Source organism: Podarcis melisellensis, assembly GCF_964234715.1.
Source record: "Podarcis melisellensis genome assembly, chromosome: 3".
Lineage (NCBI taxonomy): Eukaryota > Metazoa > Chordata > Lepidosauria > Squamata > Lacertidae > Podarcis > Podarcis melisellensis.
In genome coordinates this window covers 79,077,481-79,102,005 of record NC_138530.1, presented here as the reverse complement: position 1 = coordinate 79,102,005, position 24,525 = coordinate 79,077,481, and the positions used below count along the sequence as shown (strand labels likewise).

At 39.9% G+C, this 24,525-nt stretch overlaps 1 protein-coding gene across 3 annotated transcripts in view; it reads right to left on the bottom strand.

Annotated features, from left to right (window-relative positions):
* RNGTT (RNA guanylyltransferase and 5'-phosphatase) overlaps positions 1–24,525 on the bottom strand; it is a 128,659-nt gene that overhangs the window by 66,177 nt on the left and 37,957 nt on the right. For all 3 annotated transcript variants that reach the window (XM_081905565.1, XM_081905566.1, XM_081905564.1), the window contains exons 10-11: positions 22,692–22,763; positions 11,165–11,329 (exon numbers count right to left, since the gene is read on the bottom strand). In XM_081905565.1, the coding sequence (XP_081761691.1) occupies positions 11,165–11,329; positions 22,692–22,763 (237 nt within the window). The remainder of the gene's footprint in view (positions 1–11,164; positions 11,330–22,691; positions 22,764–24,525) is intronic.

Genomic DNA, 24,525 nt, shown 5'->3' with positions numbered 1-24,525 from the left:
TATATTAAGTTCCATCTCCCGTGCCTTGCTATGTGAAAGTTCACTCACATATGCAAGTTACCAAATCATGTCATAAAGGTGCACTTGTGAACTAGTTTTCAGTTATCTCGCTTACAATACATAAGAACAGTAACCTACATCCAGGGTAGGCATGTTTTAAGCTTGCAGGATTTACTTTGTATTATTTTGCTAAACCTGGCAATATCATTATAATTAAAGAATTCTGAGCCCAGTAAATTGATTTTGAATACCAAAACTGAGGAGAGCCAAATCATCTAATGACAGCTCCCAATGCCTCATACAGATATTAAGTAGCATTGGAGACAAAATGGTGCCCTGCAGCACCCAATAGCAAAAGTGGGGTGCACCTCCCCACCCTATCCTCTGGATTCAACCATCTGGACCCATGGCAAAACAACACTGAAAGATCATGAAAGAGCAAGGCCATACGCCATCTGTGCTTGGCAACTCTTAAGCTTTCTCAAAATTTCAAGGTTCCAAGCAAGCATTCACCTACAAAGACAGAATCTAAAGAACTCCCTCCCAACTGAGATCAGATGCTTGACAAAGAGCTTTATATTTCCATAGGCATTGTTTTTGTTTTCCTTATTCATTTTATCCAGGGCATGCATTTTTTAATCTTACTGTACACTGCTTGGAAACTTCATTGTTAAGTTGTATATAAACTCTTGAAATAATTAAATAAAGATTGAGCTTCATTTCACATAATGGGAGTAGCCAAACAACAAGTCCCCCCCCCCTTCAGCGCTGTCAAAATGCTTATACTATGCATACAAGTGTCCAGGAAGCCCATATTTTCTAGCTAGAGAAGATTACACCCTGGAAAATGTACAAGGAGAAGTGTATGACATGGGGAGTAAGAATGGGAGGGTACAGGAATGTCATCTGATGAGAGACTTGAGGTGCAAAAAACAGAAGTGTTACAGAAGATGTGATGAGGCAGGGTTTTTGAAGATTTGGCCCTGACAAGTCTAAAACTTTTGCAATTTAATGCAATTTAAATGATTTGTGACCCCCAATGTTTGCATGCAACTCAACTTAGCAATAGTGGCTACCGCTGGCATTTCTTAGGATTACTTTATCCATAAATGTATCAATTTTCAAGTATTAATATTTTAGACGTTTAGAGAAAGCTTCACAAATTAGTTACCGTAGTCAAAAAGAAGCACCTGTCTTTCTCACCCCTCCCCAGTCACCCATTGCTAAAGTAACTCCTGACCACCAGAGAGGTATGTAATATTTTGGATAAACTGAAAGGCAAATGGCAAATTGCTTTTCTATGAGAATCACATAGGTGAGCTTTATGCAAAGTTTTCATTTGAAGAAATTAATTACATTGTAGCTTAAATTATCCCAGTAGTAATATCAGAAGCAATAAATAATTACACATTATTAAATTACTTTATTATTGTTAAGCACACGTTCCCCCTTTGTTCATAAAATTATCTCATATCTCAAGTGCCCCCTGAATTTATTTCATATATTAAGGACAAATATAATCCTCAGAATGAAATGGACTAATTATTTGATCCAAAATGAGTAGGTGGGTGCTTTCCACAGCCCTTTTGTTCTTATACAAAAACCAGTTGTGACATGCCCAAACTTGCATCATCTTTCGGCCACTGTATGAAGAAATATTTGATTTTGAAAGAAAGAAACTTTTGGGTGGCAGGAGTTGCAAACATTCCTCCCTTCTTCCTTTATCTATGTCACTTGACTGACCTCTCTGGTCACTGTTATCAGGAAAAACACAAGTAGGAATTCAATCCAACTCTTTTCCTTTCATTCTGGAAGGACAGGTCATTCTCCCCTCTTTGAGTTCTAACATGTCACAAAACACCTCCCTCCCTCCTCTTCTAATTTTTAAAAATACAGGCTAGGCAGAACTGAATTTCAGATCAATTCCAGCTCTCCCCATCCTGGGTCTATGAGAACTTGTTGACGACAGACACATAACATAATGTAGTTTTTCTTTTTTTAAAGAAAAGAAAATATTTTGCTGACTTCCCTATGAGTTAAATGGTTTCTTTAAAGCAAATTCACTCATGGTAACCCATTCACTGATGAACACTTTATAAATCCTCTTAAAGGGAGTACATAGTAAGCATATAGTAATAGCACAGTAATCTGAAGTTGTAATAATAAATAGTAAGCAAGCTGACTCATACTGAGTCAGAACATTGGTCCAGCTAGCTCAGTATTGTCTACACTGATTAGAAGTGGCTCTCTAGGATTTCAGTATTGTCTACACTGATTGCAAGTACCTCTCTAGGATTTCAGTATTGTCTACACTGATTAGAAGTGGCTCTCTAGGATTTCAGGCAGGAGTCTCTCCCAACCCTACATAAGGATGCTGTGGATTGAACTGGAGCCTTTTTGGTTGCAAGGCTACTACTGAGTGATGGCCTTTCCCCAAGAAACTTATACTCATTAAACAAAAACATGATATGAAGTAGCATTCCTTTAAGCCAAGGGGGGAAATTCAAGATGTTTACACTTTATGGCTGGTGATCAAGTATCATTTTGGTGGAAAGGCAAAAGATCTGTTGGTATAATGTACCCTGATTAAGCAAGATTAAAATGCCTATTAGAATTACAGTTACGCTATGGGTTAAACCACAGAGCCGATCAGAAGGTTGGCGGTTCGAATTCCCGCGATGGGGTGAGCTCCCATTGCTCGGTCCCTGCTTCTGCCAACTTAGCAGTTCAAAAGCACGTCAAAAGTGCAAGTAAATAAATAAGTACTGCTCCGGAAGGTAAACAGCGTTTCCGTGTGCTGCTCTGGTTCGCCAGAAGCGGCTTAGTCATGCTGGCCACATGACCCGGAAGCTGTACGCCGGCTCCCTCGGCCAATAAAGCGAGATGAGCGCCGCAACCCCAGAGTTGGCCACGACTGAAGCTAATGGTCATGGGTCCCTTTACCTTTACTTACTCTGTTGTTCTTATAATCATAATCTATACTTGGGATTCAGTTCTCTGACTGCAGTCCCCCAAATGGCTCCAGGCCACAAGGGAGAGGTATCCTTGAGGAAACCCTCAAGATTGCAGAGCAGCCCACAGAAATCTATGGAGAAATCCATGAATTTAAAGTAACTGGATGGGGCATCAAGTATGTCCTTCACACTCTAAAACCCAATGAGAACTGAGCACAAACCCAACTGACTGTTGGGGAAGTTGAATGGAATGACTGGAATGTTGAGAAGAAGCATTCTACACTGCAACATTTTGTTGTAGATATTCACTTGTCCCTTGTCCTTTCCAATGCTCAAAGGTGAGTGATGGTCCTTATGTATACCAAATGGCACCATCTACATGCAAGAGGGCGGCATCAGCAAGCTTGGGGATCTCCAAGGTTTGCAGCAATACAGTAAACCTTCATAGGCGGGAACCCAAGAGGGGAACTGAAAGACAACCCAGTAAGTTCTGAGTATGCTCAGTGTCTATGGAATACTTACTGTTGCAGCGGGGGCAGGAAATCAGGAGGAGGAGAAATGGGAGTACCATTTAAAAGGGGAGCATGACAATGATCAATAACACTCCATAATTTTAACTTTTTCTGGGGTCTCATTTGAATGTATTTAATGGAAGAAAATCATTTGTTACTATAGTCACTGATATGACCGACTACAAAAAGAGCCCAGATTGATAATATGATCTAATATAGTCCATTATAAGAACAGGGTTACACTTCAAGTGTATTTGAAAGTCTAATGGCCACTGAGAAGCAATTTCCATATTGACATCTTGAGGTAGATGTAAACAATATTCACCACTGTTACTTAGCAGGGAGGAAAAACAAAAGACTGAAAAAGTAAGAATGGAAGAATATCTGATTATTTCAGTTAAAAGTACATGCAGCATTCAAATGCAGCAAGAGCTCATGCTTCCATAAATGTGAAGATTTATTCCTTGTCTGATGACCTTTGTGGCATGCTGCAAAGCTCTTCTGCTCACTCAGGCATTTACCAGTTGGAATGGTAGAGCAGAATCGTACGCCGGGGTTGATGAGCTTTGCCGAGTGACATTTTAGTTGAGGACATAATAGTATGTTATGTTTTATACATGAACTTACAAGTGTCAACAGAAAAGACATTTAAATTTAAAAAAAAGTATGCTACTGCAATGAAAAACGTAAATGAGGACAGAAACAAATCATTCCAAAAGTTTTCTGTGTTGCTTTTTAGGTTAAAAGTGGACATTACAGTACACCCACATAGTCTACACCCCCATCAGTTCACCAGTTTACCAACATGTCCCATCCCCAAAATACAGTAACTAGAGCTTGACCCCCAGCTTGCTCTACTCGCCAGCCCCCACCACTCCCTCAGCTTAACCTCCTAGGAACTTTCCCTTCCCCTGCAATGAATGGCTAAGCTCCATTTTCCACCTTCCCAACTCTTTCTGAAGCCACCTCTCTCTTCTATTCCACAGTCCATAGTATCCATATTTACCTGCACACATCCCATTATTACCACCACCGCCTTTCCCTACTCCTTTTTTCAAGTCTCACTTGATACAGACTACCTGCCATTTCCATGTCTCCTCCTCTTTCCTATTTTACAGCCCACTTTGCACACATGCCCCATGATGATGTATGTTGTTTTATCTTTGAGATGAACAAAATCTGAAGAACAAGCCTGTCAGTCAGATTGTTCAGTTGATGGATGTACATGTATGGGTGCTTGCTTGTTAATAAGATACCTGTTCTAAATTGATACATTGAATCTGGAACTTCATGTTGAAGACAACAGACAGTATCAAGATTGAAATACATGATGTGAAGGATGAATAAGATAGAATCATTTGTATATTCTATTCCAACACTAAGGTCCAAGCGCCAAGGGCCTTCTGGTGGTTCCCTCACTACGAGAAGTGAGGTTACAGGGAACCAGGCAGAGGGCTTTCTTGGTAGTGGCGCCTGCCCTATGGAATGTCCTCCCATCAGATGTCAAGGAAATAAACAACTATCTTTTAAAAAACATCTGAATGCAGCCCTGTTTAGGGAAGTTTTTAATGTTTGATGCTGTATTATGTTTTTAATATTCTGTTGGGAGCTGCCCAGAGTGGCTGGGGAAACCCAGTCAGCTGGGTGAGGAATAAATAAATGTATTATTACTATTATTATTTTTATTATTATTACTACTACTACTACTACTATTACTACTATTATTATACCTCAGAGTTAAATGTAAAACTGGTAGCCTTCTCTACAACCTGAAAAGCAGCTCCTGAGGTTCGGGGGATCTGATTCAGAGACCTTCTGAATCAGTAAAAATAGCGAAATGCCTCCAAAATTTCTGCTGTTTGTTGAGGCCCAGCGCATCCAACCCAGTGGCACAGCATATCTGTATTACAGTGCTTCCTACATATTTGCTTTACCCGACTATTTCCATATTTTAAAAAGGTCATTAAAAAGACAATCTTGGGAATATGCCAGTCTAATGGATGGCAGGCCACATAAATGGGCACATGTAGCTGACCCTTGATTCAGTTAAATTCAAAACTACAGATAAATAAAAATATTTATTCCAGAAAGGCATTTATTCTGACCTTAAAAACTGAAAGCCTGTTGACAGCAGTGAAATGGTTGCTGGATATCTAGACTTTCGGTGCATTAGCATATCACCCCAAAATACTAAACTAATGTCCTTCAGAAACTAAAATTAATGTCACTGCCCTTTGGTTTGTTTTTGTTTTATTATGTATTTTGTGATCTCTTTTGTATTTTTATGTTGTGAACCACCCTGAAATCTTCAGATGAAGGGAAGTATACAAATTTGATTATTAATAATGCCAATGTCCATTTAAACAGTTGTAAAAATATGAAAGAGCAAATTGGATTTTGGAGGAGAAATTGGTTGACTAATTGTATGGACAAGCTTGTTCTATTTTTTTGAAAATTATTGTTGGTATTTGTACATTAGAAATCACACAGCCCTCAGCCAACTTTGGTGTGGTCTGCAGACTCTCACTGCCCAGCTGATTAGCGTTGAAGAGAGCTCAGATTGGAGCATTCTTCAGCTGTTCCATGCACTAATCAGCTTGGCTGAGACAAGGGATACAACTGGATCTCAGCATTTCAGCACAGAGTGATGGGAGACAGGCCACGTAGGAAAGGTGGGTGGGTATTTGTGTGGTGAATGGGGAGGTTGTGTCTGTGAGGAAGGAAGTCAATACCCACCCATGCAGTAAATGCTATCTGAAATGGTCAGCTACAAATCTAATTAAATTATGTTCATCACTGGCTTAACTTGATGTGCTGAAATGTATGGCAAATCAAAAACAGATTACTACAATCACTGGCAAACACTGTTTTAACCACTTATTGGTTTTACCTACAGTAGACAAGCTATTCATCACCTTTGAATTCATTAAAGTCAGTAATAGCATCAAACATATTCTTCATACAAGTCTGTTTTTCAGAACTAGGTCCTCCCTTGTCCCCTAATATGCAACTTATTTTACAAAGCAGAGCCGACATGCTGCTTCTCAGCTTTGTTTCTCCTTATGTTTTATGATTTGGTTATTATCTTGGGCATTGCTTTTTCAATGGAAAACTAGGAAGGAAAAAGTTTCATAAATGAAATTATCTGCTAAACCTAACTCATTTTCCAGCCAGAAATAGCCAAAACATACACCTTACTCCCCTCCCCTGGCAAAGCATAGTTTTCTCTATGGTTTCTACTTGGACACAGTGTAAAACCAGAAGCAGCCCCACATGTGTCTGTCACTTCTGATTAACAGGTTCTCAAGCAGGCCTAACTGGTGAATTCTTATTATCTGCTTCTCACAAGCAGCTCAGGACCCAAGAGGAAATGCTCTCTAATGAAAGCACAATTTAAGCAACCATTACAAATGGCAGGCCACAATCTACCAAGACTTTGGCTTGCCCTTTAATTGATTGATTTGATTTACACTGCACACCTTCAATTTCCAAGAGTTCCCAGGGTGAGAAAATCACTCTTGCTTCTCCTTTAAAAACAAAAACAAAAATCATCCACTTGAACGGTACTTTCTAAATGCAAAAGTTGATTGCCATGGCCTCTGACCCTGGCGTCTCACAGTGCTCTGAGGAAGACTTAGATAAGATGGTGGTTCAGTCTACTATACCTAGACAGCCTTTACTATCTCATCTGTTCCCTCCATCAACTTTGAACTCAAAGGATAGGTCCCCAGAAGTCCATATCTTAGATCCATTCAAGAGCCAAAGGATACAGAATCAGGCAAGGCCCTTTGAGAAACACAGCCATCTCTTTCAAGAGAGTATGCCCTATTGGGAAGCAAGTTTTCCCTTCCATGGTGGTTTCAGTTCCCTGTTATCTTTGCAACAGGATTCTGTTTTATCCCCTGATTTTACCTGAATGACTTAACAGGTCTGGACCTTCCATGACTTTCCCTTACTGCGGAGCCTGGGGTGGAGGGACCTTTTTTGGTCCAATGGCCAGGTCTCTATCTGATCCTGCCCACAGGCCAACTTCAACAGGTGAGATGGGCAACCCACCAGCCAATAACATTATGTCATTCTGATGACACACGATTGACAGGTATGTTCTCCCACCCACCTATCAAAATCCCTTGCATAAGGTTTCCAAGCTTGGGAACCACAGTTCAAAATGCATTGCCAGACCTATGCTTTGCAAACTGCTTCTCACTTGTCTTTTCAACTTCCTCTTTCAGAGGTTGAAAGAAGTAGCATGAGGTGGCTTCAAAGAGCAGTGCTGAACTGGAGAAGCAGTTTCCACTTAATGAAAACACTCCCTCCTCCTTGAGCAAGGCATGTTCCTACAACCCATCAGCTGGTTAGCAGTTGTTGTTGTTGTTGATGATGATGATGATGATGATAAAAAAATAATAATAATAATAATAATAATAATAATAATAATAATAATAATAATAATAATAATAATAATTTATTTATACCCCGCCCATCTGGCTGAGTTTCCCCAGCCACTCTGGTCGGCTTCCAATCAAGTGTTAAAAACAATACAGCATTAAATATTAAAAACTTCCCTAAACAGGGCTGCCTTCAGAAGTATTTTAAAGAGAAGATAGCTGCTTATTTCCTTTACATCTGAAGGGAGGGCATTTCACAGGGCAGGCGCCACTACCGAGAAGGCCCTCTGTCTGGATCCCTGTAACCTCACTTCTCGCAATGAGGGAACCGCCAGAAGGCCCTCGGTGCTGGATCTCAGTGTCCGGGCTGAACGATAGGGGTGGAGACGCTCCTTCAGATATACTGGACCGAGGCCGTTTAGGGTTTTAAAGGTCAGAACCAACACTTTGAATTGTGCTCGGAAACGTACTGGGAGCCAATGCAGATCTCTCAGGACTGGTGTTATGTGGTCCCGGCAGCGACTCCCAGTCACCAGTCTAGCTGCCACATTCTGGATTAATTGCAGTTTCCGGGTCACCTTCAAAGGTAGCCCCACGTAGAGCACATTGCAGTAGTCCAAGCAGGAGATAACTAGAGCATGCACCACTCTGGCAAGACAGTCCGCAGGCAGGTAGGGTATCAGCCTGCGTACCAGATGGAGCTGGTAGACAGCCGCCCTGGACACAGAATTAACCTGGGCCTCTATGGACAGCTGTGAGTCCAAAATGACTCCCAGGCTGTGCATTTCTTGCTCCAGCAAAGGAACAATCGGAAGCCCGCTTTAAGCTCCCAATTATTCCTTTGAAGAACTGCCCTGATCCACCCCACAGATCTATGACATCAGGAGTAGGGCGCATGCACGTGCCTTTCCCAATAAGGCTTCATATGCTAGATGAGGATGCGTTGCAGACCAGGTTTAGCCCATGGCCAAAGGTTCCCCAGCCCTGAAATTCACACTGACTGACTTCATCTGCCCAGAAGAAACTCAGCTGGACTGTGACTACTTCTCTGCAAACCTCAAGTCCCTGCAAAACAGGATGCTTGCACTGTAAAATAATGTAGTAGACTCTGCCAAAGCACCATATTCTCTACCAGGTAAACATATATAAGGATATTCCCCATAGGATAAATTATGCTCATTTTTAGCTTTGGAGAAATCTCCATATGTCTGGACAGAGTCCAGAGCTAACCACTCCCCAAAATATCACTGCCTCTCTTTACTTCTAGCTTTAGAATTGGGGAAATTTTAGTGAGAATGTATCTCTCACATTCACTGAAAGCCAGAGAGAAAGGGAGGGAGGGAGGAGCAGTCCTCTAAATCACCTTCAAGCATATAGCCAGAGCCCATTCTCTGCAGGAATGTGATATTGCTACCATTCTTTGCTACCTGGGAGTCGCAGACCATCTGGTTAGAAAAGGGGGAAATAATCATGACCATATGAATTGGATATAGAAGAGGAAAGGGTAGGAATCTCACAGCCACTATCTGTTTTTATGTCAAAAGCCAACATGAGTCTCATCTGCCTCTACAACGAAAGACTACTTGGCAAACAATGTATGCTACATGCTATTTACATCCTGCCTTCAGTGTACTGATGCTATTTCAAAATATTTTACAAATTCTTGACACACTTGAGGCCTCCTATTTATCAATATCTCAAAAGTACATCCCTGACACAGAGCAGCACTAGGGCTAAAACTAGCACCTGCATTCAAGACATACCCTTCTAGTTATTCCTCCCTTTCAGTGGATGAGAATCTATGGAGTATAGAATCCACAGCAATAGGACTTTGTAGGAATAGGAATAGAGAGTTGTCTCTCCTTTAAATGCAAGGAGAGCGGCCAGTCCACATTCAACTTAAACCTTCAGTTTGAAATCCAGTTTCACATTACAAGCATGCAGTTCCTACTGAAGAACTCCCTTTCCCTCTTTCTCTGTTTTTCTAGTAGCATATTCCGTAGTATCAAGGAAAAGCTGGTAGGCCAAATGTTTCTCTTCAGTTTGCCAGGAACCGATCAGGTGAAGGACATTCCTACCTAACCAGTCATGTTTTGCTTCCCCAAACTCATGGCAAACGGGGGGGGGGGAGCAATTTAAGAATTTTTGAAGTGCTCCAGTGTGTGGTTATAGATGCTATATCGAGACATTAAACCTATATTAAAAGATGAGGGGGAAGCAATAGACAATTATGAGAGACTGATTTTCAAAAAGAATAGGTAATCACAAAATCGTATTATTTATTTTTATATCCCTCTAATACTTCAGAGAACTTAAAGTACCATACACTAGATTCCCAAGAGGTTTCTCATTCAGAGACTTAACAGATTGTGACATAATTACCTTCAGATCCCATCTCTGTCTCTCAGTTACTTTGGCAGTCAAGCAGAAGGGGAGGGAATGCAGTTAAGAGTGGTCTACTTCTAAGGCTTCTCCAGAATCACTGCCATTAAGGACTGTCACTTGTTTTAAGGGAAATCCTGTCACCAACATGCCCCCAAAGCAGTACAGAATTCCCATGCAGCTAATAATTTAAAGTAGAATAATATTCTACATAGTTTCAACACCAAGGCTGACATTTCAATGAGGCGAGGTGAAGCAATTTGCCGTAGGCTGGAGATCTGACCTTAACACAGCACCCTCGCCCTCACTTCTAATATTGTACCCCTGTCGCTGTTATTGCATCATGGTGGGAGTGCAGGTGCAGCTGCAGGCGAGAGTGCAGCTGCGGTAGCAAGGCAGGCAGCAACACAGGCACAACATCGGGGACAGGGAGGAGGCCCGGATCAGAGAGGGGCAGTATTTTGTCTACAGCGGAAAAACGTAACAGGCTGCTCCATTCAAACACCCAAGGCCAGCAGAAGAAACAAACCACAAAATGTTTTAATGAAAAATTCACTCCAATAATTAACTAGAATGAAGAAGACAATATATTCTCCTCCTATGAATGATTCTCATTTCAAACACACATATAGATGGCTCTAGACTTCCCAATAAAGCAACGATAGTACCTGCACCACTACATTGTAAGCACAGAGACAACCCTTTTTCTTGTTCATCACCTTTCTCTAAGTAATTTTTTTAAAACCTCCCCTAAAATGCACATTCTACTGTATCAATAAAATAAAATAAAATAAAGTATATAAAACAAAACCTTATGTTTGAAGGTATATTTCAAAATGCAAGGATATCTTGAAAGAGATTAAAAACCATATGCAAAGAGAATGACTACTCAAAGGGCATAGAGTTAAATAATCAAAAACATGTTTACCTTTTTTGAAACGTGGATGTCAAAAAATGGTTTGTTACGAACACTAAAAGGTTCTTGTGCTTTGTCGATTTGTCCAGTCTTCATTTTTTCATGTCGTGGGAATATAATCTCTTTTTCAATACATGCCAGACGAATGTTAAAATCACACTCTCCAACTGGTTGTGCCTGCCAAAAGAAAATACACAATTTGTTAAATGTTTGCACGTTTATAAAAATCTAAGTGGCGTGCACTAAAATATCACCCAACAATTATCTATAACTAAACAGTATTTAAGTAATAAAATGATAAGCAAAGAAATAAAAGGGAGGTATGCCATGCCACAACCCTTTTACTCAAATCAGCAGAGTGACTTTACAATCTTATCAATTCAAGAGGGCTATATCACACAGTCAGCTGCAGAAAAATATTCCCCAAAAAACCACTAAGCTAAACTGTTACCCATTCTCTGCAAATCCTGCTTTTTATTTCTGTACCATACAGCACCATCTCTTGGTTATCCCCTCTTTTTCTGCTTCCTCATCTACAGGACTCACTAGACTCCCATCTTTCTGCTATCCCTCCACAGGTATCTATGAGCAATATCCAACTAACTTGTTCTATCAGTGCAAGAATTTCCACTTGCAAAAGAGACCTTTCCCCCCTCTCCCCCCCATGCCCCCTTGAATCTGTTCTGGGGGTCCTCCCAACCTACCTGAGACTTGGGGAGGGTACAGGGCAAGGGATTCCATTGCATAAGAGGAAATCCTTGTGCTGACAGAATGACTCAGTTTGATCCACCCTATGCATTCCATATTGCTCATTTCTCTCTCTCTCTCTCTCTCTCTCTCTCTCTCTCTCTCTCTCTCTCTCTCTCTCCCTCTCTCTCCATCCCATAGCACTCTCCTCTTTGTGCCACTGCAGATTTTTATGCAATATTACCCACCTTTATATCTTTTCCTCCTACACAGGTTTACACCCACCCACCCCACCAGTTACCTCCCTTTTTCTTCTTTAAGTCTTTTTGTTTTTGGCTGATTCTGATCCCTAACAATGCTGTGTGTGACAGCAATAGCTGACAAGGCTTTCACTCTCCCAGTAATTTAGAAACTACAAGAGTATGACAGGTGGGTGGGCAGCATGGCTGGGTGGCTACAACAGACTGAAGAAATTAAGCCAACTCCACCACACACTTCTAAATCAGAACAGGTGCAGTTGTACCGATAAAAGCAGTGTTCATTCCTTCCCTCCATTTCTGTGGGCCTTAGATGGTTCTTATGGTTGGCCAGCAGTCTCGAGAGACAGAGGTAGAAAAAGCACAATGGCTACCATGGAGAAAGCAGTTTCTACTCACACTGTTGATTCTCTAAATGTGTAAAGGGGATCCCATTTATTCCCACTCACACACTTCTACCTATACCTACCAGGTATGTTTTAAACCTTTTTGCCCACAGCCACCATATATCTAAATGACCTGCTAATGACAACACCTTGTTTTTACACACAAACAGCTGTGAGAGTTAGACATGACACAAGGCAGGTCAGACTCAATAGCAGTTAACCAACAGTTATACTTCATTATAAAATAACTATAAGAAGAAAAATGTGCATTTTCAAAAGGTTACTAAAATACGTTAAGTGTTTGTATTAACCAGGGTTCTATTCCTCTAAATGACAGTTCCACTGTAACTGCTTCAGCTGACCTGCCAATTATCCTGAGCCATTCCTCCCAGCGGATTTGAGTACTGAGGATTTCCTGGATGTCACTTGCCTCCTGGAAACACAAGGAGTTTCTATGGAGCTTCTCATGCAGTCTTCACCCTGGCTGAGCTCCCTGCAGCCTTACCATAGACGCCCACCACTCTTTGCTGACTACTGTCACTGCTTACAGCTCCTTCTGAAGCTTCACTGAAAGAAATGTCATGATTCTCTCAGCCCCTTCTTGAGCCTAAGACAGTGATATCAGCTCTTTAAGGCAGACGATTGCCAGTCTCTTTGATTGCCTCATTTATGGGAGTGAATCTGCTTGGAACAGGGTATCCCAAAGTGTTTTGTATTATGTTCAAGTACCATCTAAGTATTTCAGATCTAGAATCCCTGTCTCTTTTGTAAGTCCTGTTAATATCAAAGTATGAAAAGCAATTTCACAATTTTTCGTGTTGAGACATTTTTGTGATTCAGGTGAAAGCAATCTAAATTCTACATACTCAGCATTTTCATTGAAAGGGTGTTGACATTTCAACCAGTAATAACATTCGCAACTTCCTGAAAAACATTCATCACCTTTCTAGCACTTTTCATCAAGGTATTGTAGCAGCAATCATAGTATTGGGATTGCTACCTTGCCTGGAATAGGTTTGGTTTAACGTTTTCCTAGCTTTTTGAAATAAGATTTAACAGAAATTAGGATACAAGTATATGTGCTATAACTATATAGAAAAAGCAAGTGCTATATTTGGTCCCTATAACTTTATGTATTTTGAAGGTACTGAATTTTTCAATCCATCACACATACTTATGTGTTGCTAATATGGTGGTTTTCAAAAGATCAAGTTTATTTATTCGAAATTGAATTGACACAAAAATTAAGAATGTCTCATACTCGCTTCTAGTCCTTCCTTCCCCAGCAATTTTGTGCTAAAGAGGCACCTTTAGGCATGGTGGCATCAAAAACCACTCTTGACCCCTTGTATATTTGCCACATTGCAAAAGTCTACTTCACATATCAAAATTTTACACTGTGTGGAATGGGAAGGAATAGAGTTAACACATTCATATGTGAGATATAGTATAGCTGCCGGAGAAAGGAGTGTGTACATGTATATTCACACATAGGATTAAGTGACAAAACCAACTTGTAAGTAAAGTAATAATACCTTCTTTACAGACTTCCTGGAACAGCACAGCTGTTACCTTCTCCACTGTTGCTCCCATACCACACTACTGATACTGTCTACATAATCCACATGGTATCATGCAACAACACCTAATCACATGGGCAGAAAATGTCAAAGATTTGCTGGTAGCAGTAGGAGAGTAAATGCAGAAAGATCAGTGGACCTTTTTCAAAAATTCACCCTTAGTATTCTTCTCATCCCTCCTTGCAACATAACCAAACACACCACTCTTTCAACACATGATATCAGTCATTCAACCCAAAAGCTACATAGTGTGTCTAATGTTGGCTTTATACTGCACATGAATCCCTCCAACCGACTGCAGTCCATGTTTCTCCACACACAGAGAGAGCTTCTGAGGGTTGAGGAACCCCTGGAACAATATGAGAGGCTGATTACTCTTGTAAAACACTTAGCTCAGATGTAAGCCTCTGCCTCCTGGTTCCACAGATCTAAGATCAGAGATAAGTCTGTGCTGGCTCCTTGCTTGACATTTCAATCAACCATATGATTTGTCAGGTGAATGGCCTAACCCACCTATCAAAAATGGCCCGCCGAAGGTGGGCCAATTGTGGATCCAGCTCTCCATCTAAGGAAGGTTTCCCACCCTGGGGATATGCCAAAATCAGGTGCATCACCTTGTGTGGAAGCACTTTCAGCTAGTATGAAGGAGGAGTTTTGGATTTGATATCCCACCTTTCACTCCCTTTAAGGAGTCTCAAAGCGGGTAACATTCTCCTTTCCCTTCCTCCCCCACAACAAACACTCTGTGAGGTGAGTGGGGCTGAGAGACTTCAAAGAGGTGTGACTGGCCCAAGGGCACCCAGTAGCTGCATGTGGAGGAATGGAGACACCAACCCGGTTCACCAGATTACGAGTCCACCGCTCTTAACCACTACACCACACTGGCTTTCATGAAGCTTCCATGTTTGCAAGAAGACCCATTACACTGCATTGGATTGTTTATACACAGCTAAATATGTTACTGTGTTTACAATGAGAAATTTCAAAATGGGCAAGCTGCTTCCTAAACAGAGTCACTTTTTGCCCCTCAAGTGTTATAAAATGAATAATTTACTAGGCAAAGTATACACCCACACAAGTTAGGCACATAAGGCATGTCCTTGCCTTAATTTACTTAGCTTAAGCAGAGCATATGCCACAACTTTCTTAACAAGTTTTATTATTCTGAAACCAAACTGTAACAAAACAGGCTAAAATATCAGCTTTTGGCAGCATTACTAATGATAATTCAAAGCATGCATGGCTAACATCTGCATTTTCAAGTGTCATAATAATAAATCTAAACATCCTTAAAGAAGATGAAATATAATGTCTTGGAATGGAAATAGTATGGTAACGCCTTTGGAATTATCCATCTTTTCTCTTAAATGGTATATAGCTCACAGTCCGGCATAACCAACAGATGACCATGGTTCTACAATGCCAGAGTAAAGGCTTAAGATAGCTGCTGACTACAGAATGCTGCTGCCAGACTAGCAACAAGGGCAGCTTTCTTTGAGGTTGTTGTTAAGATTGAATGTTGCCCTTCAGTCTTACCAGAAGTTGGACTTGAGACTTGATGACACTTCTGTAAAATCACTATTACGGAATCCCAAAAACATCCTTAAGCATTCAAAGACCTTAGGAGGTAATTCTCTACTAAATCTCAAAACATATATTTTTAATATTTCAAGAATCATTTGTAAAAGAAAAATATGCTCAAAACCATTGAGTAGCTTTTATATTTTTAAAAGCTAGTTTAACAAAAAAAAGTTACAATGGAAAATCTATTTAGTATGTAAGGAAAGAACAAATAATTATCATGAATTATAGTTTTTCCATTTTAAAAGGATATATTTCAAAAACTAATACAAAAAGGAAAGTCCATGTACACGAAGTCTGCAAGCTGACCGAATTAGAGAACCAGTAAGAGGACAAACCTTACACTATGAATTGATTTAAAATCAATACATAAAGCCTCTAATATTACAGACTACATTTGATTAATTCCTATAAAGACTAATTTGTGAAATTCATAAATATTGTAAAGAAATAAAATGTGTTTCTTTAAACACAAATTTAAAAGATTTTAAAAATACAAAACCAAGTACTCAATCCAAATAGCAATTATGCACGTGACTACAAAGCTAAAACCCATTTCCTATTTAAGCTCAATTTAACCTACTTTAAAAATTATTAGAATCCTATTAAGAGCATCTTTAAACTTGACACAAAACCCGTCACTTCATAAATAATGCATGAGACAGCAAAATAATTATTTGCTCTTAGTCAACTTGCTACATTACATAGCAACTTTCAGGGAAATGAGAAACAAAATTGCATTATAACCCTACGTCTTTGAAGTGGAAGATTCTATGTACTGCGCAATGGATATTGCAACCTCTTAAAAAACATCGAGAACCTGGATAGCACAGTGTCATTTGCCATGGAGTACTCATATGACAAAGTTATAGGAAGGCCACTTCCAAAATGCTTCGGACTTCAAAACAGAATGTCTTATAGATTGCTGCTTTCTCTTTATAATACAAGCAAGCAACAAATAGGAAAGGCTTGAGTCCTTGCTAACATGCTGGAGTGTGTGTTTGCTAGTCCTAAATTTTATTACTGTTCCATTACAAATGCAAATTGCCTCCACAATGTGTAGATTCTTGTGAGGAGTCCATGCATTCTAATAACAGCTGGGCTTTGGTATATTTACCATATTGATTCCAATCATTGCAAGCTATGACCATTTACCAACAAAACCTAGCATTATGCACCTGCCATCTCCTAATTCACATCATCCCCCCCCCCCATTTTATTTTGCATTTTAGGTAACCATTCCAAGACAGAAGATAGATCTTCCAGGGTCTAGCTAACATAATTTCAGTGGCAGCCTCTGCTGTGAAGATTGTAGGCATAGATGGCAACAGAGGCCACCATGGACTGAAGCAGCAATGTGGTGCCCTTCAGGTGTTGCTGGACATCAACCCCAGACAGATGGCCAATGGACAGGGTTGGCCCAACAATAATTAGAGAGGATCATCTTGGCAACACAAGCATCTCCCACAAGGAAATTTGGAAGAGCAAGTAAAAGGCTCTGTTCCTCTCTATAAAAACTCAGGTGATCTCAAGCTACCCTTTTAACTGGCATTTTTATATACTGCTTTTCCCTCCTCGGGGAGATAGGGAAAGCAGGTGTCTGGCTCAGTTGCTCCCTCTCCTACCCCATTCCAAAGGAAGGCATAAAACAATCATTTTAGCTTGACAACTCACAAAGTGCTTGGAAAAACTCTTTCAGTCAAAGATCTTTAATTTATTATTCCCACAAGCAGAGTGCAGTTTGAAGACAGACAATAGTAGATGAATGACATATATGTATAATGGGAATCTGGGGACAATTTAACCAACGCCAAGAACATTTTTTAAAAAAAAACATTTTCTGCCAATTAAGCCATTCAGGGCAGCAGAGATTTCCACAGAACAATGTCAATATTCACAAAGGAATAAAAACAGAATGCATGCAGTTCATTCTGTAACAGCCGTGTGCTCACTGTGATTTGGTAATAACTGACAGCATCTACCCAACATCACATCCTAAATTAATGCAGACTATTTAATGTTCTCATGACTCTGGTGCTCCACTGAAAGCCTGGGCAGGTTAGAATGTTCCTTCCCACTAGCTTGGACTCAGAGTGTTCTATCACTTGGAATCCAAGGAGCCTGCAACTAGCCTGATGCATCCAAAAAGGTATCAGGTGTCTTTGCCCCCCAATAATTGTTGGGAAGGGACAGGGGCCCCTCAATGTTGAGGAGGTGGAGGAGGCCAAGCACAGAGCAGTTTCGGTAGCTGGCTCCCCCTGAGAACGAGAGAGGAGGAGCAGCTGGCCATTGAAGCCTGTTTGCTTGGGTTTCCTTTATTTAATTGTTTTGAGGTTTATCTGTCTTATTTTGACGGTATAGTATGTTAAAACAATCAAAATGTTTTAATAAAAAATGTTGTTGCTTAAAAAAAGAACTTTTTGTCCTTAAGTGCTAGCTTACCACCAGTTTCTGATGTGGAAGTGCATGCAATTGCGTTGTCCCTCAGCTGCAAATACCTTCTACCAAATGTGTGGATGAATCATAAGGCCGGGAAGTTATTTGCTCATAAAAAGCTGCCTCAAGTTACAGAGACAATTTACTAAGGAAGGCTGTAATTTCATTTGAAATTACAATGATTCCAGTGATGTTTTGATTATTGAGTGTTTTCTTATCTACTAATTCAACCCAGCAGATAAGTAGCCCCTGCACTTGCTCCCTCAACCCTGCACACCATGTACAATGCGAGAAAAGCTGATATGTCCACAAAAACACCACTGAGGAGGAGAAGCACCTGAGCAGGCTATTCAGCTGAAGCAAGTTTTCATTTACTATTGGTAAGGCAGCAAGTGAAAAAGTGTCATTCTGGACACGTTAATGCTAGAACCTGACCCTGTATACGCCCTGAAAAAAAAATCCCACATAGTGGAAGCGAAACTGCTGGATATTTTAAAAGGAAGGATTCAAAGTAAAAGATAAGTTTTGAGTGGGTCAGAATGTCTCTAAGGTACAACAGGACTCTTATTATGGCCTAAACTGCTTATCAATTCCATCAATGTTTAAGTCAATTATGAAGTCAATCCTTAATTCTATTTCACACAATATTCTTTTTTTAAACTACATTTCTATCTAGGTGCTTGGATTTCAGATTTTGAAGGTCTTTTTGAGACTGAAGCACTATTTTAAAAAGCTTATTGTAGAAATGATTATGGATGGGAACTTGGTAAATTAATTCCCCACATATGGACTACATTATCAAGTCAGACTTTGATTTTTAAAGCCAGAATACACCAGATTAACTTGTCTGACCTCTTGTAAAGCACAAGGAATTACATTTTTTCCCTTTATTTAATATGTAGCCCATCCAATTTGCATTTGACCAGAAGTTGTCTGAGAAAAATATATGTGATCAATCTGACCATCGCACTTTACTTTCTCTCTTGATGCATTTACAAACTCACACAAAGTAGTAGTAGCACAGTTGCTGTTCTTTTTTCCTCCCCTAAGCTTTTACATGTTCCCTCCATTCTTTACCTAGAACAAAATAACACACTGATAGGAAAGACTCTCCCACAGAAGGATATTTAAAACTTTTAATTGCATTATACGTGCAGTAGCAAACAGAAGGTCACGTTGGCTTCTGTCAACAGCCAGGGAACCAAGGGCCACTGGGAAGGTGTAGCTCTTACATCCCAAGAACACTATTTGTGGCAAGCGGAAGATTAGCTTGACCCCATTGGGGGACATCGAAGGGAGCATCTCTAGTGAGTTTACTTCCCCCTTCCCTCTCAGAGACATTCTAGCCCATCACCAACTACAAGATTAAAGACCTATGGAACACCTCAAGTACAGCACAGCAGTAACTGACCTGAATTGGAAACTATTGCATATTAAAACTTTACCTCTTCGTTCTGGCTTTGCAAAGTCCCTTGTGAGTCTTCCCTTCCACACACCCCGTGCCTTCAATGTCTCATTGCTTCATTAGTAAGCATTGTCTGGTGTCTTATTTTCATTTACGTACAGTTCCCATCAGCAGCAATGGTCCATTTCACACAAAACTAGGAACACAGGAAAGCTGCCTTATCTGAAAGCTGATAATTGATCCATCCAGTTCACTGTTGTCTACACTGACGGGCAGTGGCTCTCTCCAGGGTTTCTCTGATTTCTATATCAACGATTATGGCTTGTTTGAACAAATTATAGATTACACAAACCAGAGTTTTCCCAGTTTCAGACATTAAGGTATAGAAATTAGATTAAAAACAGAAGCAGATTCTTCCGACTTCTTCCTCATGCCCACAATTGGATACAAGGGTCATGCACATAAGACTCATCACTGCTTGTGCATATAGTGCTAAATTAAGATTTAGTTTGTGCACGAAACAGGATATTGTGCGCTTTTTTGAATGAGCCAGTTTGAAAGACTATTTTTTAAAATGGCATGAATATATAATGTATAAATAAAACAAAACTTTTAAAGCAACTGTTATAAACTCTACTTTTATAAGGATCTGGAAGCGATACATTTCTCTTACTATTGACTGCACATAATTCAATGCAGCACAAATTAGTGTTAATGTTTATATTCTGATTTTGTATTTGGGTCTAAATTGGGAGTGATAATCTGTTTTTATACCATTGTCGTAATGACCCATTGGGCCTCTTTCAAACATTTGGTGGAGCAGAATTTTAAAAAATAAATAAATAAGCAACAACTAGCACTTTTCCCCTGCGACAAGTCATCGCGTCCCATTGATTTTCATTGTTCAGTACCTAATAACTCTGAAAAAACTATGCTTCTTCTTGCCAAGTCAAACATTCCAGCTAAACTATTTTTGTAATTAGGCTTCTATAATTAGCATAAAGAGTTTGTTAGCTTTTTTCATCTTTACAGCTTGGCTACTGTTAATGGCCTTTTAAAGATAAAGCCTTACTTCTGTTCCTGCTGATAACACATTGTCTGGAACTGTCCTTGAACTGGAAGCACAATGCTGCTTAGTAAATTCCCTTTTCAGTTTCCCACTATATTCTAAGCAACCTAAAGTATTTTGACTTTCAAGCATTACTAATCTCAACCAGGGTTAATATAGTTCCTGGTGGCTGAAATCTACCCTATCAGCATAGGTGTTCCTTTCCTCCTAAAATAAGCACACAAACCTTTAGAATAGTCTACTTTGTTTGATGTATGTGTGCTGCTAAAGAAACTGCCTTTCAGTAAAGAAATAAACAACTCATTAATTTAAAAATTAATTTGTTGACCCAGAACAGTCATGTTAACTAAATCAGAGGAACAGAATGCAGGGCAATACATTGGGTCCAGTTCAGTTTCTTAAGCTATGATATGCGCACAAATGCTTGTGCCCACACACTCCATTTTTGAATCACGTCTTCCCTCCTGCCTTCTTGGCAGACCCCAATTTAATGTTTCCCAATTTAATTAACCATCATTTCTCTTTGCATCCAAACTGGAAACCCATATTTACAGCTATGGAGGTAAAAACAGGAACTGAAAACCTGAGTCATTGGAGTTTGGCTCCCCACATTTATTGTTTTGTTTTGATTGGTTGGTTGGTTTTTGTTTGTTTCAACCTACCCTTCACCCAAAGGACCCAGGGCAGGTTACAACCATTAAAATTTAATACACAGTGTTAAAAACCCATTGTAAACATCTTAAAATAACAGAGATAAGCGACTTCTCCTTCCTCTCCTACCCCCATGCAGCCTTCCACCCAACTCCAAATCTGCTTGATGGTTCCCCAACTGTCTGGAGCATATTTGGGGGGTACGTGGAAGAGGAGGGGGAAAGGAAATCCTTTTGCAGAAGCAATATCAAATCCACTGGCAAACAAACACAACTGTTTCATATGAAGTTGGTTTCAGATCCTGTTGGTTTCAAACCTAGTAATTCTTGTTCCCAAGAACAAACTATGGTTAATTAACCATGGGGCACATAAGATACCCTACCATGTGACAGTGTGGACTGCAGAGAAAGCTCATTTCACAGCTTGCATTGCATCCTCTAGGATCAAGCCGATGAAGTTACTTCTAGATGTTAATTGATTCCCACTGTGGGGGAAGGACATCTGGAGTATTTGAGGATCTGCTGTGATTAACTGGATTCATGCTTTGAGGATTAGGTTCCTCAGCTTCGGAGTAACCCTGACTCTGCAGTTAATTGCAATTCCAGATGAAGCATCCAATGCCATAGCCAATGATGTGTTGTGTTTCAACTGATGCAGTCAGCTGATGAGGACAAGATGTTGCTGCCTAATGCCCAACCACAAGTCCTCTTGACTCCAGTCCCTCCCAGGCTTATTAAATCTAGCAAAAGGGGTTTGACTGGTTGGATCCAGAATGTGCAATGTATGAGGGGGTAGTGCCACTGCAAAATAAAACCTTGGACCCTTGGACTGGAAAAGCTTCCAAACAGTCACAAATATATCCTTATTGAGTAAGGTGGTGCAGAGAGTTGTAGTGGGGTAGCTGTCTTGGCTGAGTTGACCTTGGTCACCCTGGCGAATGAGATTTACAGAGATCAAAGGGAGTATGACTTTATTCCTATTTCTGTCTCTCTGTGGTTCTCAACACCATTGATCATGGTATCCTCCTAGACTACTTCTATGAAATGGGAAGGGGGGATATATTCCAGTGGTTGCCACTACTGCTGCAAACCTTCCTTGTAGTTCTCCTTTCTGCTCCCTGAGAAGGGGAGATTTTACTAAAAGATCCCCCCCCCCCGAGAATCCTGTAAGAAAAGCTGCGAAAAACTAAGCGAAGAAGACTCCAGGGAGCACACTCTTACCAAGTCACCCACGAAAAATCCACAAATGTATTCAGCATAGTCTCCATGCTGAACAATACAGCTGCCCATTACACATTTCGGTTTCGCTTGACAGGTGTGATAGTAATTGACTTTAAGTATTCATTGCTGTCTAAAAATACTACTGTTCTTCACCATATAGAGGTTTTTTATTTGGTTTAAAGAAGTAGTTTATACATTTATACAAATGGTTATTAGAACTGGCTCTTCTTTACCCTAACTAAATGTTTCAAAGCGTGATATACTTACACTGAATTTAATTATGTCATATATCAAGTACCGAGGAACAACCTGGCCGTTTACCTTGTCAATAATCATTTCCTGAAAAAAAGAAGCAAAATAACATCTTAATATTTTTGCAAAACTTGCAAGCAGTACTTTAACAAGTTTTGCTTTACCATTGGGATCCCTCCCTCAGTTTTCCAGCATGGATTCATTTTTCATGAAATTTTCTTGCTGGGAGTGGGCTTGACACTGCATAAAACCCAAAAGCCATGTGGCAGCTGATGTGTGGTGATGGTTGGAGCTGAGCAGGACAGACAGGTAAATTAAATGCATGCTGTATGAATGGTAGTACATCAGCAAAACCTGGATAATGCATGACACGATCAGGCTCTTACAATAATATGAACACCAGATTGCTGGTTTTATATGGTTCGCTTTTGTTTGCAGCACCAACATAATGATAAAGCTCTTACTACTATGAAATCCAGAATATTCCTATTAGCATATAGATAACAAACTCATGCAAACAAAACAGATGTTTAGGGTTTGAGACTGATCGTTCAAAGAGGAGATGTGTGCATCCAATCAAAGTCTGAATACACTTCAGGGCTGCTTCATATTGTTCCAGAAATTAGTAGATGACATGTTCCAAGTTGCAGAAATATTTTCTGTGAATGAAGAAATGGAACTTTTGCTTTTTAAAAAAAAAATAATCTGATGGTAGACATTGTTTGGTCATCAACGAAACCACCCTAGAAAAATGGTAAATCTCTTGTAGGGCATGTACTGGGGTGTAGCAGTGCATAAACTCTCTTTTTTCAGCATTGAGTTCTAGTGCTAGGGTCTTCACTATACAACTTAAGGGATATTAGCAACATCACTTCTGGTCTTTGTTCTGAAATTCTGATGTCCTTTCCTTGAGATATTGGTGTGGGCTAGCCTTTCAAGGAGAGCTTGTGGCAGAAAGAGAGATAGCTCTGGCTGAGAGCTTGCAAAGATTGTAACAGGACATTGCCATCTTGAAGGAAAGCTGTTGCTGGAAATTCATATTCTTCTCCCTCAGCATTCAAGTCTGAGTAGTACTTTTCTCCTTGCAGCTTTCACACTAACATGAAATCAATAAGCAAGCACAACACCAGGAGCATTACTGAGCTCTGGGGCAACATTTGAGACCAGAAATGCATCTTTGGGGGTTTCTGTTATACAGTTGTGTTGCCATGGAAACTAAAAATGAGTATACTCACAATGGATGCTAGAGTTGCTGTGAGGAGTTTGATTATCTGGTGTAATGTTCACAACAAGTAATAGCTTTCGTTGTAAAGTGAAGACAGCATCTCTAATAAAGTGTGTGTTTTGTACCAAATTTACTTTGAAGACATTTGTTTTACATTTAATACAGTCAAAAATCATTGCGCAGGCCAATATTAAAAGAGTAAAAACAACCACGAGAAGAAAAGACACCAAGCCCAAGGGTGCTGTTGAGTCTTTCACATCACTGCTACAATATTAATTATAGATTTCAATTGCAATTCACATGGCTATTAATTTTATGTATTTATTTTACGTCACATTCTAAATCCTTTGCTCCCTAGCCTTGCAAGATGGAAAGAAAACACTTGACTTTTGAAAGAAATCCACCTCACATTGTATTTAAAGGGTTCCTAGAAAGACTGAGCAGTTCACCTGAAGGAAGATATATCCAGGATCTACTGGAATGACAGCTATAGCACAAAGGGCACAAACTGGGTTAAAAATCCAAAAAGGCATTCCTCATCATTTTTCCATCACCCTAAATATGTAACTGCTCTAAGTGATGGAGGTTATTATGGATATAAAACAGTATATAGATACTCATTTA